At 43.4% G+C, this 24,850-nt stretch overlaps 1 protein-coding gene across 1 annotated transcript in view; it reads left to right on the top strand.

Annotated features, from left to right (window-relative positions):
* Positions 1-17,443, top strand: part of LOC140739531 (lymphocyte cytosolic protein 2-like) — a 181,572-nt gene extending 164,129 nt beyond the window's left edge. Inside the window, exons 17-20 of the mRNA XM_073067931.1 lie at positions 944-1,044; positions 2,379-2,453; positions 10,387-10,542; positions 13,391-17,443. Of these exons, the coding sequence (XP_072924032.1) occupies positions 944-1,044; positions 2,379-2,453; positions 10,387-10,542; positions 13,391-13,516 (458 nt within the window). The 3' untranslated portion in view covers positions 13,517-17,443. The remainder of the gene's footprint in view (positions 1-943; positions 1,045-2,378; positions 2,454-10,386; positions 10,543-13,390) is intronic.
* Positions 17,444-24,850: the final 7,407 nt, after the last annotated feature.

Genomic DNA, 24,850 nt, shown 5'->3' with positions numbered 1-24,850 from the left:
CAAGAATGGTTGTGTTCGGAAAAAGTGAGCTACAAAACCAAACCTTACGACAAAAGGTGAATGTGTACTATTGCTAATATCACTGGAAAGATTTAATTCCAAGGAATATCAAAAACACTAAGCTAAATCTTGAGAGAACAACTTGGGTTTTTCAAAGAGACATGAAATGGTACAACTTTTGGGATGTACTGTATGTAAGAAAGCATTTTGACCCACTGAGAGTGCTTGATCAATCATCAAGCATCCATTTCCTTTAATTCCATTTGTATTCTCCACACATTCCTATCATCTTCTACCAGACTCTCACACTCATCTGTGCATTCACAGTAACTTTTAATTGGCCATTTGATTACGAATATAATTAGTTCAATACAGCAGTATGAGCCAAAGGGCCTGTTTTTGTGTTGTGCTGCTCAATATTCTGTGCTCTATGTTCTGATTAACTACCAAACCTTTGGTCTTTGACATGTGGAAGAAACAAAATTACCCAGAGGAAATTTGTTCAGACTCCACAGAGGAGTGAACTGGAAGTGCAGCCTGAACGGTCACTGTGAGGCAGAAGCTTTGTTCATTATAGCACTCTCCTGGTCTGCCATTCTGATTCAAACCATATTCACCTACATTACACCTGTCCTGTGGACATGGATTTCTAGGCCCTGGTTTGCACTGCCTGAAAAAGTGCTGGAGGTAGATTCAGTAGTTATTCTTATCAGGGTCATATACCTGAAGCAAAATATTTGTGGGGATAAATGACAATCAAGCAAGTGTACTTAAATGAATAACTTTGCAAAGAGCCAATAAAGACACTTTTGGCCAAATAGCTGTATGATCGTATAATTGCCTGGTAAAAGCATGCGATGAGCCAGTGTTCATGAACCCAAGAGTCGATATGTAATGTTGCTATGTAACTATCACTTTAGTTGACTTTGCTTTTTCCACACAGAGGTCAAACAGTCTTTCTCAAGAAGCCCTAATGATGCCAGACCCCCCCAGCCTCTACCAGTCAATAAAGGCCGATCTGCACCAGCAGCTCCACAAGAAGAGGTATGAGAAAAACTGCACTGATGTCATGTTCAATACCTCCAGTCAAGGAAACTCCACCATTCAGCTCTTAACAGTGATGTACAATTCTATCTGTTGCACTGAATGGGAGTGACATTGGTTGTATGAGTTGTTAAACACCAGTTTTCCTCAGCTGATATAAAATATCCCTTGATACAAATTTTAACAACAGCGGGGAACTGCTACCATGGCCAATAGTTATCTATCCACTAATATCATTAAACACAAATAAATTGGTTGGTTTTTAATCTTACTTCATATACCGATCAGGTTCCAAACTTCTAGAAAAGCAGCTTTGATAGAAGGAAAAGCACTCACACAATGACTTCCCCAATGTTGGTGAGTCCCAATGAGAAATGCAACCAGTGAAGAGATTTTTAAAAGTTTCAGGGTCACAGCGTTCTCCAACACGTGACTGTGGGATAAAGTCCTGATTGGCTGCCTGAGTGTTGACGATTGAGAGATAGTGTTTGGCCAGGAATCAGCTATTCTTCAGATCATGCCACAGCACCAAATTACATCCAGCAGACAAGGCCTCATATCAATGACACATTTGAAACCATACCCACTCAGTTTGTTCTTATTTCTCTGGGACGGAGCTTAAACCTGAAATTGATGACACAGGATTGAGTGTGTGTAGATCAAAGCCTCCATCATGGGCCTTTATCTCTTGGATGGTCAGGACCGAGACCTCCAGGCATTGTGACAATGTCTTGCTGCATTTCTGTCCCAGTACAATTTGTTCTTCTTGTGGTGATGCATCACTGAGCTTCAGTGGTAGCACTCTCTCCTCCCTAGAGAGAGTTTTAAAAACCACAAACTTGTTGTGGTTTTGCAGTCTCTTAAGGGATAAGTGCAAAATTTAGTTTGCCCTTTGAGTGCACTTCCAAATGCAGCCTGATGCTGGGTGGCTTGTTTCTTACTGATTGTTACTCATGCCGTAAAAAAAAGCCTCCCAGATCTCCACTGACAATAACTTATTCAACACTACAGGGTTAAAACGCATTGCTTTCAAAACAACTACTTACAGTTACCTCCTGGTTGATGGACTGTGTTTATTTATTTATAGATACAGATTGGAAAAAGCCCTTCTGGCCCTTCAAACTGCGCCGCCCAACAACCTTATACTTTGCCCTCATGTAATCCAATGCTATCTAATGGCAGTGTCCTAATGCTCCCTAGAGAACCTATCATTTAATTGGAATAAAATTGTTCATGTTGTTATTTTGAGAGATTTGAGGGGTTGTGCTGTGATTTTTATGACTTGTCTTTGGATAAATGACCATCATTCCCAAGAAAGATTTTTTGCATTTCAGTGTCTTTCCAGAGAGTGGTATGCAGGTTGCATCAGTCGATCAGAAGCTGAATCAGCTCTTCGGCATATTAATGAGGTACTGAAAGTTCTGTTTCTTCAATCAGAACCATCCCACAAGATGAATATTGTCCTTAGAAAGGCACAAATAAATTAATAAATAGACAAACATGAGATTTCACGCAATGCTATGTGTAGGTAATTAACTCTCCAAGTGAGCAGCACCTGCACTATTCCCTCACATATTTAGTCAACTTCATTTACCAAGTGAGCAGTGCCTGCACTATTCCCTCACACCTAGCCAACCTCATTGAAAATGTTGACAGTTTCTACCTTAATCATGGAAGGTAGATTCCACAGCCATACATCTCTGCACAAAAAGGTTTATCTTAACTGTTCTTCATCTTCTACAATTAATCCTGAACAATAAGATCATAAGATATAGGAGCAGAATTTGGCTAATTGGCCCATCAAGTCTGCTCTGCCATTTCATCATGGCTGATCCAATATTCCTCTCAGCCCCAGTCTCCTGCCTTCTTCCCAATTCCCTTCATGTTCTGACTAATCAAGTAATCAATGTTTGCCTTAAATATACAAAATGACTTGACCTCCACAGCTGCCTATGGCAACGGATTCTACAGATTCACTACTCTCTGGCTGAAGAAATTCCTCCTTATCTCCTTTCTAAAAGGATGCCCCTCTATTCTGAGGCTGTGTTTTCTGGTCTTAGACTCTCCCACCATAGGAAACATCTTCTCTGCATCCACTCTACTGAAGCCTTTCAAAATTCAATAGGGTTCAAGGAAGTCACCCCACGTTCTTCTGAATTCCAGTGAGTACAGGATCAGAGACATCAAATGCTGCTCATATGACAAGCTGTTCAATCCTGGATTCATTTTTGTGAACATCCTTTCAACCTTCTCCAAAGTCAACACAACTTTTCTTAGATAAGGGCCCAAAAATACTCCAAGTGAGGTCTCAGCAGTGTTTTATAAAGCCTCAACATTACATCCTTGCTTTAAATTCCAGTCCTCTCAAAATGAATGCTAATATTGTATTTGCCTTCCTCACCACTGAATCAATCTGAAAACTATTCAGTAGGGAATCATGCGCAAGGACTCCCAAGTCCGTTTGCACCTCAGATTTTAGAATTTTCTCTCCATTTAGAAAAGAGTCTACACTTCTATTTCTTCTACAAAAGTGTACGACCATACGTTTCCCGACATTGCATTCCATTTGCCATTTCTTTGCCTATTCTCTTGATCTGTCTAAGTCTTTCTGTAGCCTTTCTACTTCCTCAAAACTACTTACTCCTCCATCTATCTTTGTATTGTCCGCAAACTTGGCCACAGTCATCAATACTCTCCACCCTCCAAACAATGCAGCCACATTGAAACACTGCCACCTTGTTGCCCATAATCTGTCAACGTGAGCTCCTTCCTTAAAAATATTTTGTTTTGCCTGTTTAAACTTTGCCATCTCTAAAGTTTTTCCCAAACTCACTTTTTCTCCCACATCTATGCTTATTTCTCCCAAAAACCCTTGCTTAAATTTATCTGATTAGGTTTCTGCTTCAGTGCAATATTGAAAGAGCTATCATCAATCTCAAAAAAATCACATCCTTTGTGAATGTTTCCTTGTGATTTTTAAACACAAAACATCTTGGTGTCTGCTGATCCAAAATCTGCTGCAAGTGTCATAACCAGTATCAGGCCATTTTTCTCCAATGCAACTTCCTAAAATTCAAATTTCTGCTTGAAAGTTCCTTGGTGGCCTCAGCCTTTGCAGACCTACAACAATTCAAGATCCCTATAGCACCATCCCCTCCACCTGCCATTTCTAGCTTCTAATATACAGTGGGTAAAGAGAGGCAAGACTGCGCAGGTACGTGATGTCATCCAGTAGAGTGGGAAAAGTTTAAAAAGAAGACCGTCATATCCAGTGGGCAGTGGAGTGAGAGGCAGCAGAGCAGAGAGAAAGCAGCAGGCTTTGGCTCAATGGGCTTAGGCGGTAACAGGACGAGGCACGGTGGGTTTACCTGTGTTAATTGTGGAAAGGAAGAATGTGTGTGAGGCCGGTGTTCTGTGCTTGGTGTCAGATGTGGGAAGTCCTGGCGTCTTCCAGCCTCCCGGACGGCCATATCTGGACCCGGTGTGTCGAGCTGCAGCTCCTGAGGGACCGAGTTAGGGAACTGGAGATGCAGCTCGATGACCTTCGCCTGGTCAGGGAGAGCGAGGAGGTGATAGAGAGGAGTTATAAGCAGGTGGTCACATCGAGGCCACGGGAGACAGGCAAGTGGGTCACAGTCAGGAGGGGGAAGGGGAAGAGTCAAGTGCTAAAGAGTACCCCTGTGGCTCTCCCCCTGAACAATCAGTACTGTTTGAGTACTGCTGGGGGGGGTTACAGCCTACCTGGGGGAAGCAACAGCGGCCGTGCCTCTGGCACAGAGTCCAGCCCTGTGGCTCAGAAAGGTAGGGAAAGGAAGAGGAAGGCAGTAGTGATAGAGGACCATTAGTCACTGCTAGTGATAGTTAGGGGGTCAGACAGGTGGTTCTGTGGACGCAGAAAAGAAACTCGGATGGTAGTTTGCCTCCCAGGTGCCAGGGTCTGGGATGTTTCAGATCGTGTCCACGATATCCTGCGGTGGGAGGGAGAACAGCCAGAGGTCGTGGTACATATTGGTACCAATGACATGGATAGGAAAGGGGAAGAGGTCCTGAAAACAGAGTATAGGGAGTTAGGAAGGAAGTTAAGAAGCAGGACTGAAAAGGTAGTAATCTCGGGACTACTGCCTGTGCCACGTGACAGTGAGTGTAGGAATAGAGTGAGGTGGAGGATAAATGTGTGGCAGAGGGATTGGAGCAGGGGGCAGGGATTCAGATTTCTGGATCATTGGAACATTTTTTGGGGGCTGGTGTGACCTGTACAAAAAGGACGGGTTGCACTTGTATCCAAGGGGGACCAATATCCTGGCGGGGAGGTTTGCTAAGGCTACTGGGGAGAGTTTAAACTAGAATTGTTGGGAGGTGGGAACCGAACTGAAGAGACTGGGGAAGAGAAGGTTGGCTCACAAATAGAGAAAGCTTGTAGACAGTGTGTGAGGGAGGATAGGCAGGTGATAGAGAAGGGACGTGCTCAGATGGACGGTTTGAGATGTGTCTATTTTAACGCAGGGAATATTGTGAACAAAGTGGATGAGCTTAGAGCATGGATCAGTACTTGGAGCTATGATGTGGTGGCCATTACAGAGACTTGGATGACTCAGGGACAGGAACGGTTATTTCAGGTGCTGGGTTTTAGATGTTTCAGAAAGGACAGGGAGGGAGACAAAAGAGGTGGGGGCGTGGCACTGTTGATCAAAGATAGTGTTACGGCTGCAGAAAAGGTGGATGTCATGGAGGGATCGTCTACGGAGTCTCTTGGAGGTTAGGAACAGGAAGGGGTCAATAACTTTACTGGGTGTTTTTATAGACTGCCCAATAGTAACAGGGATATCAAGGAGTAGATAGGGGAACAGATCCTGGAAAGGTGTAATAATAACAGAGTTGTTGTGGTGGGAGATTTTATTTTCCCAAATATTGATTGGCATCTCCCTAGAGCAAGGGATTTAGATGGGGTAGAGTTTGTTAGGTGTGTTCAGGAAGGTTTTATGACACAATATGTAGATAAGCCTACAAGAGGAGAGACATACTTGATCTGGTATTGGGAAATGAACCTGGTCAAGTGGCAGACGTGAAAGAATAGGACCTATCAAGTTTGACAGGGGGGAAGTGTGGATGGAACTGGAAGAAATAGCAGAGGTACTTAATGAATACTTTACTTCAGTATTCACTATGGAAAAGGATCTTGGTGATTGTAGTGATGAGTTGCAGCAGATTGAAAAGCTTGAGCATGTAGATATTAAGGAAGAGGATGTGCTGGAGCTTTTGGAAAGCATCAAGTTGGATAAGTTGCTGGGACCAAATGAGATGTACCCCAGGCAACTGTGGGAGGCGAGGGAGGAGATTGCTGAGCCTCTGGCGATGATCTTTGCATCATCAATGGGGATGGGAGAGTTTCTGGAGGATTGGAGGGTTGCGGATGTTGTTCCCTTATTCAAAAAGGGAGTAGAGACAAATTTGTCAGCCCAGTAGCTGACAGATTGAATAAATATTTTGCATCAATCTTCACTGTGGAAGACATTAGCAGTATGGTGGAAGTTCCAGGTGTCAGGGGTCATGAAGTGTGTGAAGTTACCATTACTAGAGAGAAGGTTATTGGGAAACTGAAAGGTCTGAAGTCAGGTAGGGCACCTGGACCAGATGGTCTATACCCCAGGCTTCTAAAAGAAGTTGCTGAGGAGATTGTGGAGGCATTGGTAAATATTTTTGTCAAGAATCACTAGATTCCGAATGGATCTGGAAGACTGGAAAATGGAAAATGTCACTCCAGTTTTCAAGGATGGAGGGAGACAGAAGAAAGGAAATTTAGTGGTTGAGTCAATTGTTAAGGATGAGGTTTCGGGATACTTGAAAGAAGGTGATAAAATAGGCCATAGTCAGTATAGTTTCCTTAAGGGAAAATCTTGCTTGACAATCCTTTGAAGAAATAATAAGCAAGATAGACAAAGGAGACACGAGTGAATCTGCAGATGCTGGAAATAAATAAAAACACAAAATGCTGGCAGAACTCAGCAGGCCAGACAGCATCTATGGGAGGCCACATCGGTAGCACCATTTATACATTGGGGAGACCCGCCGCAGACTGGGAGACCGTTTCGCCGAACACTGGTGCTCAGTCCTCCAGCAGTGGCGGGATCTCCCTGTGGCCACACACTGCAATTCCACAGACCACTCCCACTCCGACATGTCTGTCCATGGCCTCCTCTACCGTCAAGATGAGGCCACACGTAGGTCGATGGAGCAACACCTTATCTCCCGCCTAGGTAGCCTCCTTCCTGCCGGCATGAACATCCAACTCACTGACCTCCGTTGATACCCCTGCCCCCCACCCTTACCCCCACCCCTATCTATTATTTTAGTCTGGTTCTCTGTCTCTCCCTTTTCCCCTCTCACTATAATCTCTCCCCCCAGCCCTACCTTTCTTTCTCCTTTATTTCCCATAATTCTCCACCTTCCCCCTAGCCCATTTCCCTTCAGCCTATCACTTCCCAGCTCTCTACTTCATCCCTCCCCCCACTTCTTATCCCCCCTCGACCATCCCATGTTACCTCACTCCTGATGAAAGGTTTCGACCTGAAATGTCGTCACTACCTCCTCCCATAGATGCTGTCTGGCCTGCTGAGTTCTGCCAGCATTTTGTGTTTTTATTTATAGACAAAGGAGAATTGGTTGATGTTGTATGCTTGGATTTTCAGAAAGCCTTTGATAAGGTGCCACACATGAGACTACTTAATCTACAAGCTGATGGAAACACAGGAAAGATTCGAGCAGGGATAAAGCAGTGGCTGATTGGCAGAAGGCAAAGAGTGGGAATAAAGAGAACCATTTCTGGTTGCTGCCTGTGACTAGTAGTGTTCTGCAGGGATCCATATTGGGACCAATTCTTCTTACGTTATATGTAAATGATTTGGATGATTGATGGCTTTGTTACAAAGTTTGCGAATGATATGAAGAAAGGTGGAAGGGCCAATAATTTTGAGGAACTGGAGAGGGTACAGAAGGACAGACAGATTAGGAGAATGGGCAAAGAAATGGTTGATGGAATACAGTGTCGGGAAGTGTATGGTCATGCACTTTTGTAAAAGAAATGAAAAGGTTGACTATTTTATAAATGGAGAGAATATGCAAAAATCTGCGATGCAAAGGGATTTAGGAGTCCTTTTGCAGGATTCCCTCAAGGTTAATTTGCAATTTGAGTTTGTGGTGAGGAAGGCAAGTGCTATGTTAGCATTCATTTCGAGAGGAGTGGAATAGAAAAGCAAGGATGTAATGTGGAGACTTTATAAAGCACTGGTGAGGCCTCAGCTGGAGTATTTTGTGCAAATTTGTGCCCCTTATCTGAGAAAGGATGTGCTGAAACCGGAGAGTGTTCAAAAGAGGTTCACAAATGTGATTTCAGGATTAAATGGCTTGTCATATGAAGAGAGTTTGATGCTCTATGGCTGTATTCACTGGAATTTAGAAGAATGAGGGGTGACCTAATGAAAACCTATCAAAGGTGAAAGGCCTTGATAGAGTGAATGTGGAAAGTATGTTTCCTATGGTGGGAGAGTCTAAGACTAGAGGACACAGATAGAGTGGATGTGGAGAGGATGTTTCCTATGGTGGGAGAGTCTAAGACTAGAGGACACAGATAGAGTGGATGTGGAAAGTATGTTTCCTATGGTGGGAGAGTCTAAGACTAGAGGACACAGCCTCAGAATAGAGGGGATGGGGATGAGGAGGAGTTTCATTAGCCAGAGAGTGGCAGATCCATGAAATTCATTTCTTGAGGCAGCTGTAGATGCCAAGTCTTTATGTATATTTAAGACAGAGGCTGATAGATTCTATATTGGTCGGGGCAATGATGGGTTATGAGTGGAAGGCAGGAGACTGGGGCTGGGAGGAAAAGTAGGTTAGCCATGATGAAATGACATAGTAGACTCAATGGGCCAAATGGCCTAATTCTACTGCTGTATCTTATGATCTTATGATTTTGCTTCTGAAACCCTAAGTAAGCTTTTTCCCTCATGACTAGATATTCCATATCTCTTATCAAACATGATTCCTTAACCCACCACTTTTTCCTGCCTCAACAGGACACATCTATCCAGAACTCCCTTCATGTGCTCCCGAAAGTAGGGTCTTTTAAGAAACTCTTGGATAGATACATGGAGCTTAGAAAAGTAGAGGGCTATGTGGTAGGGTAATTCTTGGCGGTTTCTAGAGTAGGTTACATGGTCAGCACAACATTGTGGGCCAAAGGGCCTGTAATGTGCTATTGATTTCTATGATTCTAAACAACCTCCATATTTCTGATGTGCATCCATTCCAATTTATGCTCTTCAGTTTCTGCCTCATGGTATCATGATTCTCCTTCCTTCAAATGCAATACTTACCCATACCATCTGTTCCTATCCCTCTCCAATGGTCTGGGAGGTTTCTGTCACTGTCTCCCAAATGCTCACCCACTGAGGGATCTGACACCTGGCCTGGTTCATTTCCTAGCATCAGATCCAGTACGGCCTCTCCTCTCATCAGCTTATTGAGTCAAGAACCTTTCGTGGATGCACCTGACAAATTCTACCCCATTCAAACCTTTTGCACGAAGACGGAAATCAATACTAGGGACGTTGGAACCCCATCACCTTTTCAAATCTGCCTCCCAATTGGTTGCTTGGTGTCTCTGTTGCTGTTGGGATGGGGGAAGGGGGTGTTTCCATAGAATACGCCCCCTTCTTGTTTCTGACTTCCACCTACACTGACTCCACAACATCATCCTTTTCTGCAGTTGTGATATTCCCTTATTAACAATATTACACCCCCACACATTTTTATCACCCTCCCTGTCCCTTTTTAAAACTTTTAATGCCTCGAACATCCAGTAGCCATTTCTGACTTTGTATCAGCCAAATCTTTGTAATCGCCACAACATCGTAGTTCCATGTACTGACCTATGCTCTAAATTCATCCTTGTTCCTGATACCCCCGACTGCAATTTTGCCCTTTCCCTCTAATACTGCATCTGCCTATATGCTAACTGCCCCATCATCTGCCCCATCCTTTGGTTCCTATTCCTCTGCAAAATGAGTTGAAACTCTCCTCAATAGCTCTTGGAAATCTGCCCCAAGGAAATTGCTGTGGCTTTTCCCCTTGAACCTTTCCTGCCCCCAGCAGTATCCAAAATGGTATAATTGTTATTGAATCAAGTAGTCTAATGCTAAAAGTGTTGAACTAGACATGGCTGAGCTCAATAATATTTGATGATGGACACTCTTACACTCTGCAGCAAACTGTACCATGTTTTGCCACTGGGTGCATGAATGTGATCTCCCAGTATTACTGACTTTCCATTCATACATTGCTTTTCAGGATGGGACATTCTTAATCAGAGACAGTTCACGGAGAAACAGTGAACACCCTTTTGTCCTGATGGTACTGTATGGGGACAAGGTATACAACATTCAAATCCGTTATCAGGCAGACGTCGCTATGTATCTATTGGGAACTGGACTCAGAGGAAAGGAAGTGAGTTGAGTAGTACCCCGTATGTTTTTCTTGTGTTTATCGCATAGAATGATAAAGAACATTTAGGGCACTTGGCCCAGCCAGTCAGCCTCAATGTCTATACACTAGTCAACGGTCATTCTTCCTTATTCAATCAGCAATACCTCCTAAACGTTTCCACAATGTGAGTAAACTACCCTGAACTCTATCAAAACTACTTATCCGGACCAGTGCTTCAAAACTGCATGGATTCTAGAAAGAATCTCACAGTTTGGAAGGTCCCATGGGTTAAGAATAGAGGAAGATGCAAGCTCTGAAGTACAAAACTATCTACCCAACAGCTGTAGGGAAAATTCTGGAAAATATTTTTAGGGAAGTGGTAACAGAGCACTTAGGTAATAGTAAAAAACAAAAAACACAAAATGCTGGCAGAACTCAGCAGGCCAGACAGCATCTATGGGAGGAGGTAATAACGACGTTTCGGGCCGAAACCCTTCATCAGGAGGTAATAGTATCTGGATTAGGCAGGATCAACGTGGTTTACTGAAAGGGAGATCATGTCACTGACATAGATTGAGGGCTAGTTAGTATTAGTAGTAGTCTCTCCAAGTCCGAGGAAGACGGATGTGTTGCGCAGTCAACGTCTGTGGGCACACATATGACTTCTGAGGCTGAAGTCCGAAGCGCAGATACTGTCGCAGATGGGGCAAGGAGCACCACCTGTTGGGGCAGGAGCGGACGCCTTCCTGTGTCTTTCTTGACTCGCCTTGAGGTGCTGCATGCACCAGTTGGCTTGGAAGTTGTTTGCTGCCTTGGAGCGTAGTTTGTGCCACTTGGACCGATCAGCAGCAGTGTGTTCGAGATCGCGGGGCTGGAGTTTGGCCCACTTAAGGTTTGACTTGAGGTTGTCTTTGTACCTCTTCCTTGGGCGACCTTGGGCACGGTTGCCCTGCTCCAGTTCTCCGTAGAACAACTGACGCGGCATTCTGGACTCATCCATGCGGATCACACGGCCGGTCCATCTGAGCTGAGCCTTCAAAACCTTGGCTTCAATGCTTGTGGAATTGGCTCGGTCCAGGACTGTCAGGTTGGAGATACGGTCTTGCCAGCGGATTTGCAGAGCGCGATTGTGGAATTGGCTCGGTCCAGGACTGTCAGGTTGGAGATACGGTCTTGCCAGCGGATTTGCAGAGCGCGATTGTGTAATTGGCTCGGTCCAGGACTGTCAGGTTGGAGATACGGTCTTGCCAGCGGATTTGCAGAGCGCGATTGTGGAATTGGCTCGGTCCAGGACTGTCAGGTTGGAGATACGGTCTTGCCAGCGGATTTGCAGTGCGCGATTGTGGAATTGGCTCGGTCCAGGACTGTCAGGTTGGAGATACGGTCTTGCCAGCGGATTTGCATGATTGATCGCAGAGCGCGATTGTGGAATTGGCTCGGTCCAGGACTGTCAGGTTGGAGATACGGTCTTGCCAGCGGATTTGCAGTGCGCGATTGTGGAATTGGCTCGGTCCAGGACTGTCAGGTTGGAGATACGGTCTTGCCAGCGGATTTGCAGAGCGCGATTGTGGAATTGGCTCGGTCCAGGACTGTCAGGTTGGAGATACGGTCTTGCCAGCGGATTTGCATGATTGATCGCAGAGCGCGATTGTGGAATTGTTCAAGCTGTTTGACATGTCTGCGATACAGTGTCCAGGTTTCACAGGCATATAGAAATGATGAGACCACAACAGCATTGTAAACCTTCAGTTTAGTGGAGGACTAGGTAATAGGCAGATAACAATAGGATTAAACTTTGGGCTAGGTAAGGGAAATAAGGTGCCAAAGGACTGCTGATAGAGCCCAGCTGTTCAGAATTCTGAACAAAATTGTAACATAGGCAAGTTTGCTGATAACAGAAACACCATATGGCTGCGTGAAGGGTGCAGAGCATCTGCAGGGAAATAAAATTTGGCTCACAAATTGGCCAGGAATATGAACAAAGAAATATGTGGAAACATATGATCATCCAGTTTGGTAGAAAAAAAGGGAAAGGTGGAGTAATGTTTAAATGGTGAGAGATTGAAAGATGTTTCACAGAGGTACCTGGGAGCTTTGGTGCTCAAGTCACTGGAAAGTTAACACACAGGTGCAGTGACCACGCAGGAATACATAGAAAAAGGTTTGGAGGAGAAGAATAAAGACATCTTATTGCAATCATGTGGGGTCCTGGTTTCATTTTCAAAGGAAAGATGTCAAGGTATGCAAAGAGGAATCACTGATTGATTCCTGGAAGGGCAGTTTATGAGAAAAAAGAGGCAAATTGATCATGTATCCTTTTAAATTTAGGGGAACATGACAATCTTATTAAAACATACAAAATTAATATAGGGATTGGTAAAGTATTTACTGATACTTCCCCATGCTGGAGTCGACATCAGGAATTCAAAGGCAACACTAGTGAATCTGCAGATGCTGGAAATAAATAATTTCCAGCATAAATAAATAAATCCTGATGAAGGGTTTCGGCCCAAAACGTCGTCACTACCTCCTCCCATAGATGCTGTCTGGCCTGCTGAGTTCTGCCAGCATTTTGTGTTTTTATCCACATCAGGAATGATGTGTTAAGAAAAACTGGATACTTTTAACACCAATTAATCTCCTATGCTTGAATTTCCATCTTCCCCATTGATAATCCCAGTCCATAATTTAATAGCTATGGTCTTCTTGAGTAAATCTCTGAACCCTCTCCAAGACCTAAAATGTGAGAGAAACTCAACAGCACTTCAGCAAAGACCAAATTGATGACTCTTTTATAAAGTCAGCTGAATCCAGATAATTCATTACAAACCTTGGCGTTGTACTCAAATTGTTTTGATTTATTCTGCAGAACTTCAGTTCAGTGACAGAACTTGTGGAGCACCATACACAGATGCCACTTATGCTGATTGATGGCAAAGATCAGCGAGGAGGACAGAGGAAACAGTGCACACTGATATATCCTGCAGCTCAGTAGACACAGCTATACATCAGGCTGACTGTCAATCCTCAAAGCAGCCAATTGGAACTCTTAGATCTTTTTAAACAAGAAACAAAACGAAAGTGGACCATGGTCTCCCTCCACTGCAGAGATGTTAAGTATCTTCAATAGCAATTTCTCTAACTCTGTCATTAGCTCAATGTCACCATGAAAGGGAGGGTTATGATTAACCCTCAGTGATAGGTACTGCCCCCATATCCAAACAAACAACTCTCAGAAATACAACACCAAACACACCGTCCCGTCACACCGTCCCATCACATCGTCCCATCACAGTGTCCCGTCACATCGTCCCATCACAGTGTCCCGTCACACCGTCCCATCACACCATCCCATCACACCGTCCCATCACAGTGTCCCATCACATCGTCCCATCACAGTGTCCCATCACATCGTCCCATCACAGTGTCCCGTCACACCGTCCCATCACACCGTCCCATCACAGTGTCCCGTCACACTGTCCCATCACACCATCCCATCACACCGTCCCATCACACTGTCCCATCACACCATCCCATCACACCGTCCCATCACACCGTCCCATCACACCGTCCCATCACAGTGTCCCGTCACACTGTCCCATCACACCATCCCATCACACCGTCCCATCACACCGTCCCATCACACCGTCCCATCACAGTGTCCCGTCACACTGTCCCATCACACCATCCCATCACACCATCCCATCACACCGTCCCATCACACCGTCCCATCACATCGTCCCATCACAGTGTCCCGTCACACTGTCCCATCACACCATCCCGTCACACCGTCCCATCACACCATCCCATCGCACCGTCCCATCACAGTGTCCCATCACACCGTCCCGTCACACCGTCCCATCACACCATCCTGTCACACCGTCCCATCACACCATCCCGTCACATCGTTCCATCACACCATCCCGTCACACCGTCCCATCGCACCTTCCCGTCACACCGTCCCATCACACCATCCCGTCACACCGTCCCATCACACCATCCCATCACACCGTCCCATCACACCTTCCCGTCACAGTGTCCTATCAAACCAACTGATCATGTCTATCAAACTTTCCAACACCAACTGCTCTCATCAATAGATTTCCATCCTGAAGAACCAAAATAACTTCTGCAAACTCCCAAGCAATTTAACTTACACCCAACATATTGGCTCATTCTCCTTCTCTCAGCATCACCTACCATTGTGTAGCCCTCAGTCTTATGAATTACTCTGTGTGAGCAGAGAAACTCATTCACACATTTTGAAGATGTGGGAATGTACAGACTTCAGGATCATGCATCCCTCAATACAATGTTATGCACTCCTTGCTTCGTAAAGCATGTCCTCCAGCTTGATTGATTGTAAATATAACTGAGAAAAACATGGAAGTGGATGAAATCAGCTTGTTTCACCTAGGCTGTTGCATAACAAAATACGTCATTTGTGATTTGAACCTTGTACCGTGAAATGTGTTTCAAATTACTTATATGTATTTGTGTTTAAAACAAAAGAAACAATAGAGTTTTGCTGCAAGTGATAGTCTACAATACTGGAAGTGAAAGATGTTTTTGTAAGTGAAAAACTGTAGATACTGGTTGTCTGAATTAAAAGCAGATCCTGGTAGAGGTACTGATAAGGTCTAGTGTATAATTTAGTACAGTTGGGCTGTTGAATCTCATGCAAAATCTGTCGCAATGGCGAACATTGTAGTTTCTAACCTGAAGAGTGTTTATTTTTAGTTTGCTTACTGACAAGGTTTGCCAGTGCTGCTGAATGCACAGGATTACTTTGCTGATGAACATAAAACTCAATGGACTGTGATGAAAAGTTACATTGAAATGTTGATGATATAGTATATGTTAGACCTGGGGCAGAATGCCACAATGGATTTGTCTCATAAGATTATTTTTGTCAACATAATAATTCTGAGAATTATAATAAACATCAATTGCTTTGTTTCAACTTCAATGTGTTGTACAAAAATAGAATGTACAAAAATTTAAAATGTATCTGAACGGATAACCATCATTCTGTAGGTTAACTTTACAAGTAATCTTTGAAGTGATCATGCTAATAATAGTGTTAATTAGCATGGAAACAGGCATTTCAGCCCATCAGATTAAAAATAGAAGAAATTTTACCTATCCATATTGATCCCATCTCTCAATACTTGGTGCTTAGCTTCTATGCCAATGTGATTCAAGTGCTCATCTAAACATTTCCTAAATGCTGTCAGTATCTTTGCTTCCACTACTCCCTCTGACGGGGTATTCCATGTACACTCACAGGGAAAGTGTAGTCAAAGGCTCTAAAAGTAAGGCAGGGTGACACTGGGAACATATCAAAAACATTTAAAAGTTGCAAAATATAGGCCATTGGACCTGTTGGGTAGGCCAGACTATAATCATGGAGAGGGAAAGCTGTGTCTATAATCACAAACAGGTGACCAAGAACAGAAAAGGCCATTTCTGACGTATACAGAGAAAACAAATGACTTGAAGTTCATTGGATACGGAGGGCTACAACATATCCAGACAGAAGATGAGCTTCTGTTTCATAACCTTATAAAAAATACATTGTAATGGTTCAGGGCAGACTGATGGGTCAGAGTGGGAGCAGGATGACAAATTCAGGTGGCAGGCAAGAGTCAACCTTTGCAGACTGAATGTCGGTACTCCACTAAGTGGTTACCCAATCACCTTTCGAACGCTGAATGCAAAGCAAGTTTGGAAGAAGTGCAAGTGCCCTCCTATTCCACCTGGAAGGACTATTAGGATCCCTGGAAGACAGAAAAAGATGAGATCTGTAATGTAGAAGGGTCATAAGAATATGGAAGTTAGTGGGGATACAAGAATGGTGTAGGAAGTTAGGAAGGGAATAGTTACTTTGAAGTGCTGGGATGGGAGGGGAATATGTACTGGTTGATGGAATCTCGTACAGGTTGGTGGTGTTCACAAAGGACAACCTATTGAATGAAGATGCTGATGATGTGGAAGATCATGGAAACTCTATCCTTCCCTTTCCAGAAGAAGGGAGGTTGAGAGCAGAAGTATAGAGAACCAAGGAATATGGAAGGTTGGATAAAGGGAAGACAGGAAGCATGTGACAGGTACAGAGAACTAAAGATTGGGGCAATTATTATGTGAGATCCATGAGAGTGGTTATATGCTTGAAAAGAAAATAGGGAAAGCAAAGAGAAGTTATGAAGTATCACTAGAGGGCAGGATGATAAATATTTTATAAGTATTCCAAGGGCAAAATTAAAAAGAAAGAATATGGCCTATTAAGAAGAGAGGATGTGAATACTTTGCATTAGTATTCATAAAGGAAGCATACTTTATTGTTGGAGAATTCAGTAAAAGCATAGATGAATTCTAGCGCGTCTCCAAAAATAAAGAGGGTGTACACGTAATCCACACATGCTAGAAAACCACTCATTTCGCAGTTTTTCATAAAGATAACCCTATTTCCAGTTAAATCCTATGATATAAATGCAAATGCATTCCTACAGCATGTTTTCTCTCAAGAGTAATGATAGTACACAGCTGCTGGTGAACAGCATGGGGCCACCTTATAAGTTTCCAAAGCAAATCTCTTATGTGGCCAGCAGCTGCATTTGGAGACACAAGCAACTGCAGATTCTATTTACCTTCCAAACATACATCTTTAAATGCATATCAAATATAGTTAGTATAGTTTAATGATATAGTTCACAATAAATAACAATGGTCATTTAGGTTTGCAACTAGTACATAAATTTATAGACTAGTGTCAGACATCTTGTGAATAAGTAATATGGAAAATTCATAAACTATGCACTTGACAACAAAATGAACTTACCATGCTTACCATCACTTTATCTATGTCTGTTTCAAGAAATATAAATTGAAAAAATAAAAAGACAAATGTGCTTTTTTCATATTTCATGTTTGTTTATTTAACTTCCCCCCCACTTAATTTCTGTAAAAGCAAATCTGAGATTCCATAGCTTAGATTTTTGTAGTGATTTGTGAATTTCATAAGGATGAATTTCCATTGTACGAATAACATTGATATAGGGGTTAACTGTGCTCATTTCCTTGGAGGGTTGAAGGGTAAATTACTACCCCAGGGCCACATGAGGTTTATCCCAGACTGCTGAAGAAAAGAAAGGAGGAGAATTTTACATTTCCACTGCCCACAAGTATGGTACCAGATGAATGGAGGATGGCAAATGTGGACCCTCTTTTTGAAAAGTTCAGCAAGGAAGAGCCTGGTAATTACAGATCTGTGAGCCTATCATCAGTGGTAAAGAAGGTATTGGATAAAAATATCAAGGAGAGAGCTAATGAGCACTCTCATCAACTTTATTCATTCCCTCATGAAAAAAAACTATGCAATTGGTTGAATGTGATTAACTTTTAAAGATCTGTGTTGGTCTCCCTTTTTTAATACATTCACTCAAGATGATTATTAGTTCTGTACCAGGTCAATGTTTGCTAAAGCTTTCCCATCACTGAGGTTAAACTGACTGTCTTCTAGCTATTGGGCTTATCCTCAGCCATATTTGTGACCACGGGAATAGCAATCATTACTCTCTGATCCCCTAACATTACTTCTGTACCTAAAGAACACTGACTGGAAATTTATTGTCATTGTCATATGATTTCTTCTCTGGCTTCTCCCATTCATTCATGGTGAGGTAGTTTCCATCTACTTCTCCATTAATTACTTATGTTCAATTATCTGCTCCTTCACTAATACCTTGAAAATGCTCTCTTTCCTGTCACCTTTTGAGAAAGAGAATTCCAGTCTCTCACCATCCTCCAACAGAAAAATAAATCGCCTCATCTTTATGTAAATAAACAATATCTTGGCTCACTGCATCCGATAAGGCCAGAGACAACAAACGAAAGAAATGGGAATAGATACAGATGACTTTACTTCCTTTAAGTTCTTGTGTTAGATCATTAAACTTCAGGTTTTTGAAGTTTCCCGAATACATATTCAGAGGACTCTATTCAACTCCCTCTTCATCCATCCCTTCCTACTAACTACCCCATAAACCTTAGTTAGATGCCACATCTCTATGCTTCTTTCCATTTCATTCCCCAAGATCTCCAAAGTTTGAACACTCAATGTTTATGTTCAGACAGTCAAAGGACAGAATAACCACACTTTGTATCCATATTGTGAGGTGTGCCTGTCTTTAAATGGCACAAGCACAGAGCCAAGTAATAGTCTGGATATTTCTGGCTGGAACAGGGCTTCCAGTAGTGCATTTAAATGTATTTTACACTCCCAGTTGCCTTTCTTCAGTTGTTATCCTGTATTGAAGTACACTGGAAATGTCTTCACTGGAAAATCCTATTTATATTCTAGATAACACTACAAGTGTCAGTTCAGATCTCCATCTCTTGCCTGAGTTGAGACCACATAGACCGTCTGTTCTAGGTTTCTGCATGCTTCCTTCCCATTTCCTGATGCATCATTTGATTTCTTTTCGGGATCTTTCTTTAATGCTAGTAACATCAGCTGAATTGGAATATTTTCAGATGGAATTTTTAACAAAAACATTTTGAAAACACAACGGATCACAACATAAGAATGTACTATGGTAAAATTCTCACCACTGAGGCAGACAGTTAGCTTCAAATCACACTTCAGAAACTTAAAGAGCAAACATGAGGAAATCTGCAGATGATGGAAATTCAAACAACACACACAAAATGCTGGTGGAACACAGCAGGCCAGGCATTTTGTGTGTGTTGTTGTTTCTTCAGAAACTTATAGATTTACTAACATTGCAGGGGTGGCATGTTTCTGATTAGATGCTTAACCATGGCCTCTTTGTGGGGACCTAGAAGATTATACAATATTGTATTGAAGATCAAGAGGCAACATCACTAAACTGATTATACAGATACCCACACATAGCATTTTGTGAAATTGTTCTACTGATGAATTCCCTATTGCATTTCCTACAGTACAGCAATAACCACACTTAAAAACTGTATCATTGGCTGTAAAGTTCTGTAGGGCAACCTATGGTTGTGTCAACATGATACACTGTAGCCTTTATATCTCAACATGTGCCTGTGCATATTTGCATAAATATGTGCATCCCACAAATGCTGGAGTAATTTGTAGCAAAACGAACAGCGTTACCTCAGGTTTAATCACCATAATTGTAAATACAAAACAGAGTAGATTTCAGGTCAGGTCTCAGAACTTACCACCAAGTAACTCAGCACTTTGCCCTCAGCCCCTAAACAGTCTCTCAATTAGCACAGATGACATTGTTTACATACCCAGCCCCATAAATTAGTAACAATTCTATAAGCACAAGTTATAACCAATCCTGATTCTTGCTGGTCTGAATTGGCTGAACTTCCCAAATAAACCACCAGGTGGAGACATAGGACCATGCACAGGAACTGAATATCTGCCGCATTCGTATCATTCCCAGAGATTGTGGGAAACTAATTCAATGTAGTATCTATGCCGCTGTCATAAAAGAGAAAGCATGTGGAACTAATTTTCTTGGTGCCACAGAGCTCAACATGAGGGTATTTCACCAGGCACTGAGACAGAAGAAACTGCAGATGCTGTTTGCGGAAGGAATTCAGTGGGTCAAGCACCCTGATGGGAGGAATTATCAACATTATGGGACAAAACTGTGCATCGGAACCAAGAGGGGAGAGGTAAGATGGTCAGCAGAGAGAGGAAACGGAGAGTGGGAAGAAAGGACTGAGGTGATTGGTAGACTGAGGAGGAATGCGAGTTGATGGACAGGTAGAGCCAGGTAGGTAGACTGAAATTACAATGGACAATAGACAGTAGGCCATTCGGCCCTTCTAGCCAGCACCGCCATTCACTATGATCATGGCTGATCATACACAATCAGTACCCCGTTCCTGCCCTCTCCCCATATCCCTTGACCCCACTATCTATAAGAGCTCTATCTAACTCTCGCTTGAATGCATCCAGAGACTTGGCCGCCATTGCCTTCTGAGGCAGAGCATTCCACATATCCACCACTCTCTGGGTGAAAAAGTTTTTCCGTATCTCTGTTCTAAATGGCCTATCCCTTATTCTTAAACTGTAGCCTCTAGTTCTGGATTCACCCATCAGCGGGAACATGCTTCCTGCCTCCAGCGTGTCCAATCCCTTAATAATCTTATATGTTTCAATCAGATCCCCTCTCATCCTTCTAAATTCCAGTGTATACAAGCCCAGTTGCTCCAATCTTTCAACATATGACAGTCCCGCCATTCCGGGAATTAACCTTGTGAACCTATGCTGCACTCCCTCAATAGCAAGAATGTCCTTCCTCAAATTTGGAGACCAAAACTGCACACAGTACTCCAGGTGGGGTCTCACCAGGGCCCTGTACAGCTGCAGAAGGACCTCTTTACTCCTATACTCAATTCCTCCTGTTATAAAGGCCAGCATGCCATCAGCTTTCTTCACTGCCTGCTGTACCTGCATGTTTGCTTTCATTGACTGATGTACAAGAACACCTAGATCTCGTTGTACTTCCCCTTTTCCTAACTTGACTCCATTTAGATAGTAATCTGCCTTCCTGTTCTTGCCACCAAAGTGGATAACCTCACATTTATCCACATTAAACTGCAACTGCCATACATTTGCCCACTCACCCAACCTGTCCAAGTCACCCTGCATTCTCATAACATCCTCCTGACATTTCACACTGCCACCCAGCTTTGTGTCATCAGCAAATTTACTAATGTTACTTTTAATCCCTTCATCTAAATCATTAATGTATATTGTAAACAGCTGCGGTCCCAGCACCGAATCTTGCGGTACCCCACTGGTCACAGCCTGCCTTTCCGAAAGGGACCCGTTAATCGCTACTCTTTGTTTCCTGTCAGCCAGCCAATTTTCAACCCATGTCAGTACTCTGTCCCCAATACCATGTGCCCTAATTTTGCCCACTAATCTCCTATGTGGGACTTTATCAAAAGCTTTCTGGAAGTCCAGGTACACTACATTCACTGGCTCTCCCTTGTCCATTTTCATAGTTACATCCTTAAAAAATTTCAGAAGATTAGTCAAGCATGATTGTCCCTTCATAAATCCATGCTGACTCAGACTGATCCTTCTACTGCTATCCAAATGTGTCGTAATTTCCTCTTTTATAATTGACTCCAGCATCTTTCCCACCACTGACGTCAGGCTAACCGGTCTATAATTCCCTGTTTTCTCTCTCCCTCCTTTCTTGAAAAGTGGGACAACATTAGCCACCCTCCCTTCAGCAAGAACTGTTCCTGAATCTATAAATATCGGAAAATGATTACCAATGCGTCCACGATTTCTAGAGCCACCTCTTTAAGTACCCTGGGATGCAGACCATCAGGTCCCGGGGACTTATCAGCCTTCAGACTCAACAGTCTATCCAACACCGTTTCTTGCCTAATATAAATTTCCTTCAGTTCATCCTTTACCCTAGTTCCTTTGGCCTCTATTACATCTGGGAGATTGTTTGTGTCTTCCCTAGTGAAGACAGATCCAAAGTACCTGTTCAATTCGTCTGCCATTTCCTTGTTCCCCATAATAAGTTCACCCGTTTCTGTCTTCAATGGCCCAATTTTGGTCTTAAATTTTTTTTGCTATTCACATACCTAAAGAAGCTTTTACTGTCCTCCTTTATATTCTTGGCTAGTTTACCTTCCTACCTCATTTTTTCTTGGCGTATTGCCTTTTTTGTTATCTTCTGTTGCTCTTTAAAAGCTTCCCAGTCCTCCGGTTTCCCACTCATCTTTGCTATGTTATACTTCTTCTCTTTTATTTTTATACTGCCCTTTACTTCCCTCGTCAGCCACGGCCGCCCCTTACTCCCCTTAGGATCTTTCTTCCTCTTTGGAATGAACCGATCCTGCACCTTCTGCATTGTTCCCAGAAATACCTGCCATTGTTGTTCCACTGTCTTCCCTGCTAGGGTATTGTTCCATTGAACTTTGGCCAGCTCCTCCCTCATAGCTCCATAGTTCCCTTTGTTCAACTGTAATACTGACACATCCGATTTTCCCTTCTCCTTCTCAAATTGTAGGTTAAAACATATCATATTATGGCCACTAATTCCTAATGGTTCCTTTACCTCAAGGTCCCTCATCAAATCCGGTTCATTGCATAACACTAAATCTAGAATTGCCTTCTCCCTGGTAGGCTCCAGTACAAGCTGTTCTAAGAATCCATCTTGGAGGCACTCCACAAACTCCCTTTCTTGGGGTCCAGTACCATTCTGATTCTCCCAGTCTACCTGCTTGTTGAAATCCCCCATGATAACTGTATCATTACCTTTGCGACATGCCAATTTTAACTCTTCATTCAACTTACACCCTACATCCAGACTGCTGTTTGGGGGCCTGTAGATAACTCCCATTAGGGTCTTTCTACCCTTAGAATTTCTCAGTTCTGTCCATACTGACTCTAAATCCCCTGATTCTATGTCCCCCCTCGCAAGGGACTGAATATCATTCCTCACCAACAGAGCCACCCCACCCCCTCTGCCCGTCAGTCTGTCCTTTCGATAAGATGTATATCCTTGAATATTCATTTCCCAGGCCCTGTCCGCTTGAAGCCATGTCTGTTATTCCCACAACGTCGTACTTGCCAATTTCCAACTGAGCCTCAAGCTCATCTACTTTATTCCTTATACTTCGTGCATTCATATATAATACTTTTAATTTGTTACTCCCCTCTCCTTTCATATCAATTCCTATTTCACTTGACCATACTGTATGATCTCTTCTTGAGCTTTCTACTCCAGTGATTCTGTTGTCCTTTTTAACTTCTCTTATTTTCACTTTCCCTTTTACTCCATCCTTATATTTCCAGTTCATCCCCTCCCCCCCACTACTTAGTTTAAACACATCCGTGTTGCAGTGGCAAACCTGTCTGCCAGAATGCTAGTCCCCCGCCTATTAAGGTGCAACCCATCCCTTTTGTACAATTCATCCCTGCCCCAAAACAGATCCCAGTGGTCCAAGAATGTAAATCCTTGCTTCCTGCACCAGTTCCTCAGCCACACATTCAGATCCATTATCTCCCTGTTCCTGCCCTCTCCAGCACGAGGAACTGGAAGCAAACCAGAGACAACCACCCTGGAAGTCCTGCTTTTCAGCCTTCTTCTGAGTTCTCTGAAGTCCCGCTGCAGAATGTCCTTCCTCTTCTTCCCGATGTCATTTGTGCCGACATACACTACCACTTCCGGCTGTTCACCTTCACCCTTGAGGATTCCCTGCAATCGGTCCGTGATGTCCTGGATCCTAGCACCAGGGAGGCAACACACCATCCTTAAATCTCGCCTGTTGCCGCAGAATCCCCTTTCTGTACCTCTTACTATGTAGTCCCCTACTACCACGGCTCTTCCTGATGTCTGACTCCTCGGCTCTGCTTCTGCACCAAATTTCAACTCACAGACCTGTCTGCCTCTCAGACTGGCAGTATCTTCTGTCCTGACAGCTTCCAAGAGGGTAAACCTGTTTACGAGAGGTGCATCCCCTGGGGTCTCCTGTACTTCAAGCATCCTTTCCTTCCTCATCGTCGCCCACTTTCTCTCTTCCGGTATTCTCGGTGTAACAACCTCACTGTAGGTCCTGTCCAGAAAACCCTCGTTTTCGCGGATAAACCTGAGGTCATCCAGTTCTTTCTTCAGTGCTGCAACATGCTCCTTCAGAAGCTGAATCTGGACACACTTTCCACAGCTGCAGCAGCCGGGGGCACCATCAGTGTCCCTGACCTCCCACATCATGCACGTAGCACAGTGAATCAGCTTAGCCGTCATGTCTTCACCCTCTGCAATTGTGCCTGGCGTAGTCTCCTTGCCGAAGACTCTCGAGACAAAGACTAGCACTTTTCACACCAGGCACGTCCCTCGACCAGGCCAATTGAAAGACTGTGGCAGGTGAAGAGTAGGTGGGCCAGACAAAGTGACAAAGAGAGAGAGAGAGAGGGAGAGAGAGAGAGAAAGAGAAACAGGCAGGCAGATAGAGAGAGATAGAGAGAAGGAGAGACAGACAGTCAGACTGACAGACAGAGAGAGAGAGATAGAGAGAGGGAGAGACAGACAGTCAGACTGACAGACAGAGAGAGAGAGAGAGAGAGAGAGAGATAGAGACTGGCAGATAGAGAGAAAGTGAGAAAAGAATAAACGGCAGATGATGTGCGTAAGGGGATAGGAGTGTGAAGATAAAAGATAAGAGTGTTGGAATAGATACAAAAATGGGAGGACAAAAGGGAAAAAGAAGTTCAAGAGGGTTACCTCAAAATGGAAAATTCAATATTCATGCCATTGGGTTGTAAATAATTCATGCTTAATATAAA

Source organism: Hemitrygon akajei, chromosome 15, assembly GCF_048418815.1.
Source record: "Hemitrygon akajei chromosome 15, sHemAka1.3, whole genome shotgun sequence".
NCBI classification, from domain to species: domain Eukaryota; kingdom Metazoa; phylum Chordata; class Chondrichthyes; order Myliobatiformes; family Dasyatidae; genus Hemitrygon; species Hemitrygon akajei.
Note: the sequence above shows the minus strand (reverse complement) of the source record. Positions and strands in the feature narration are given on the sequence as shown.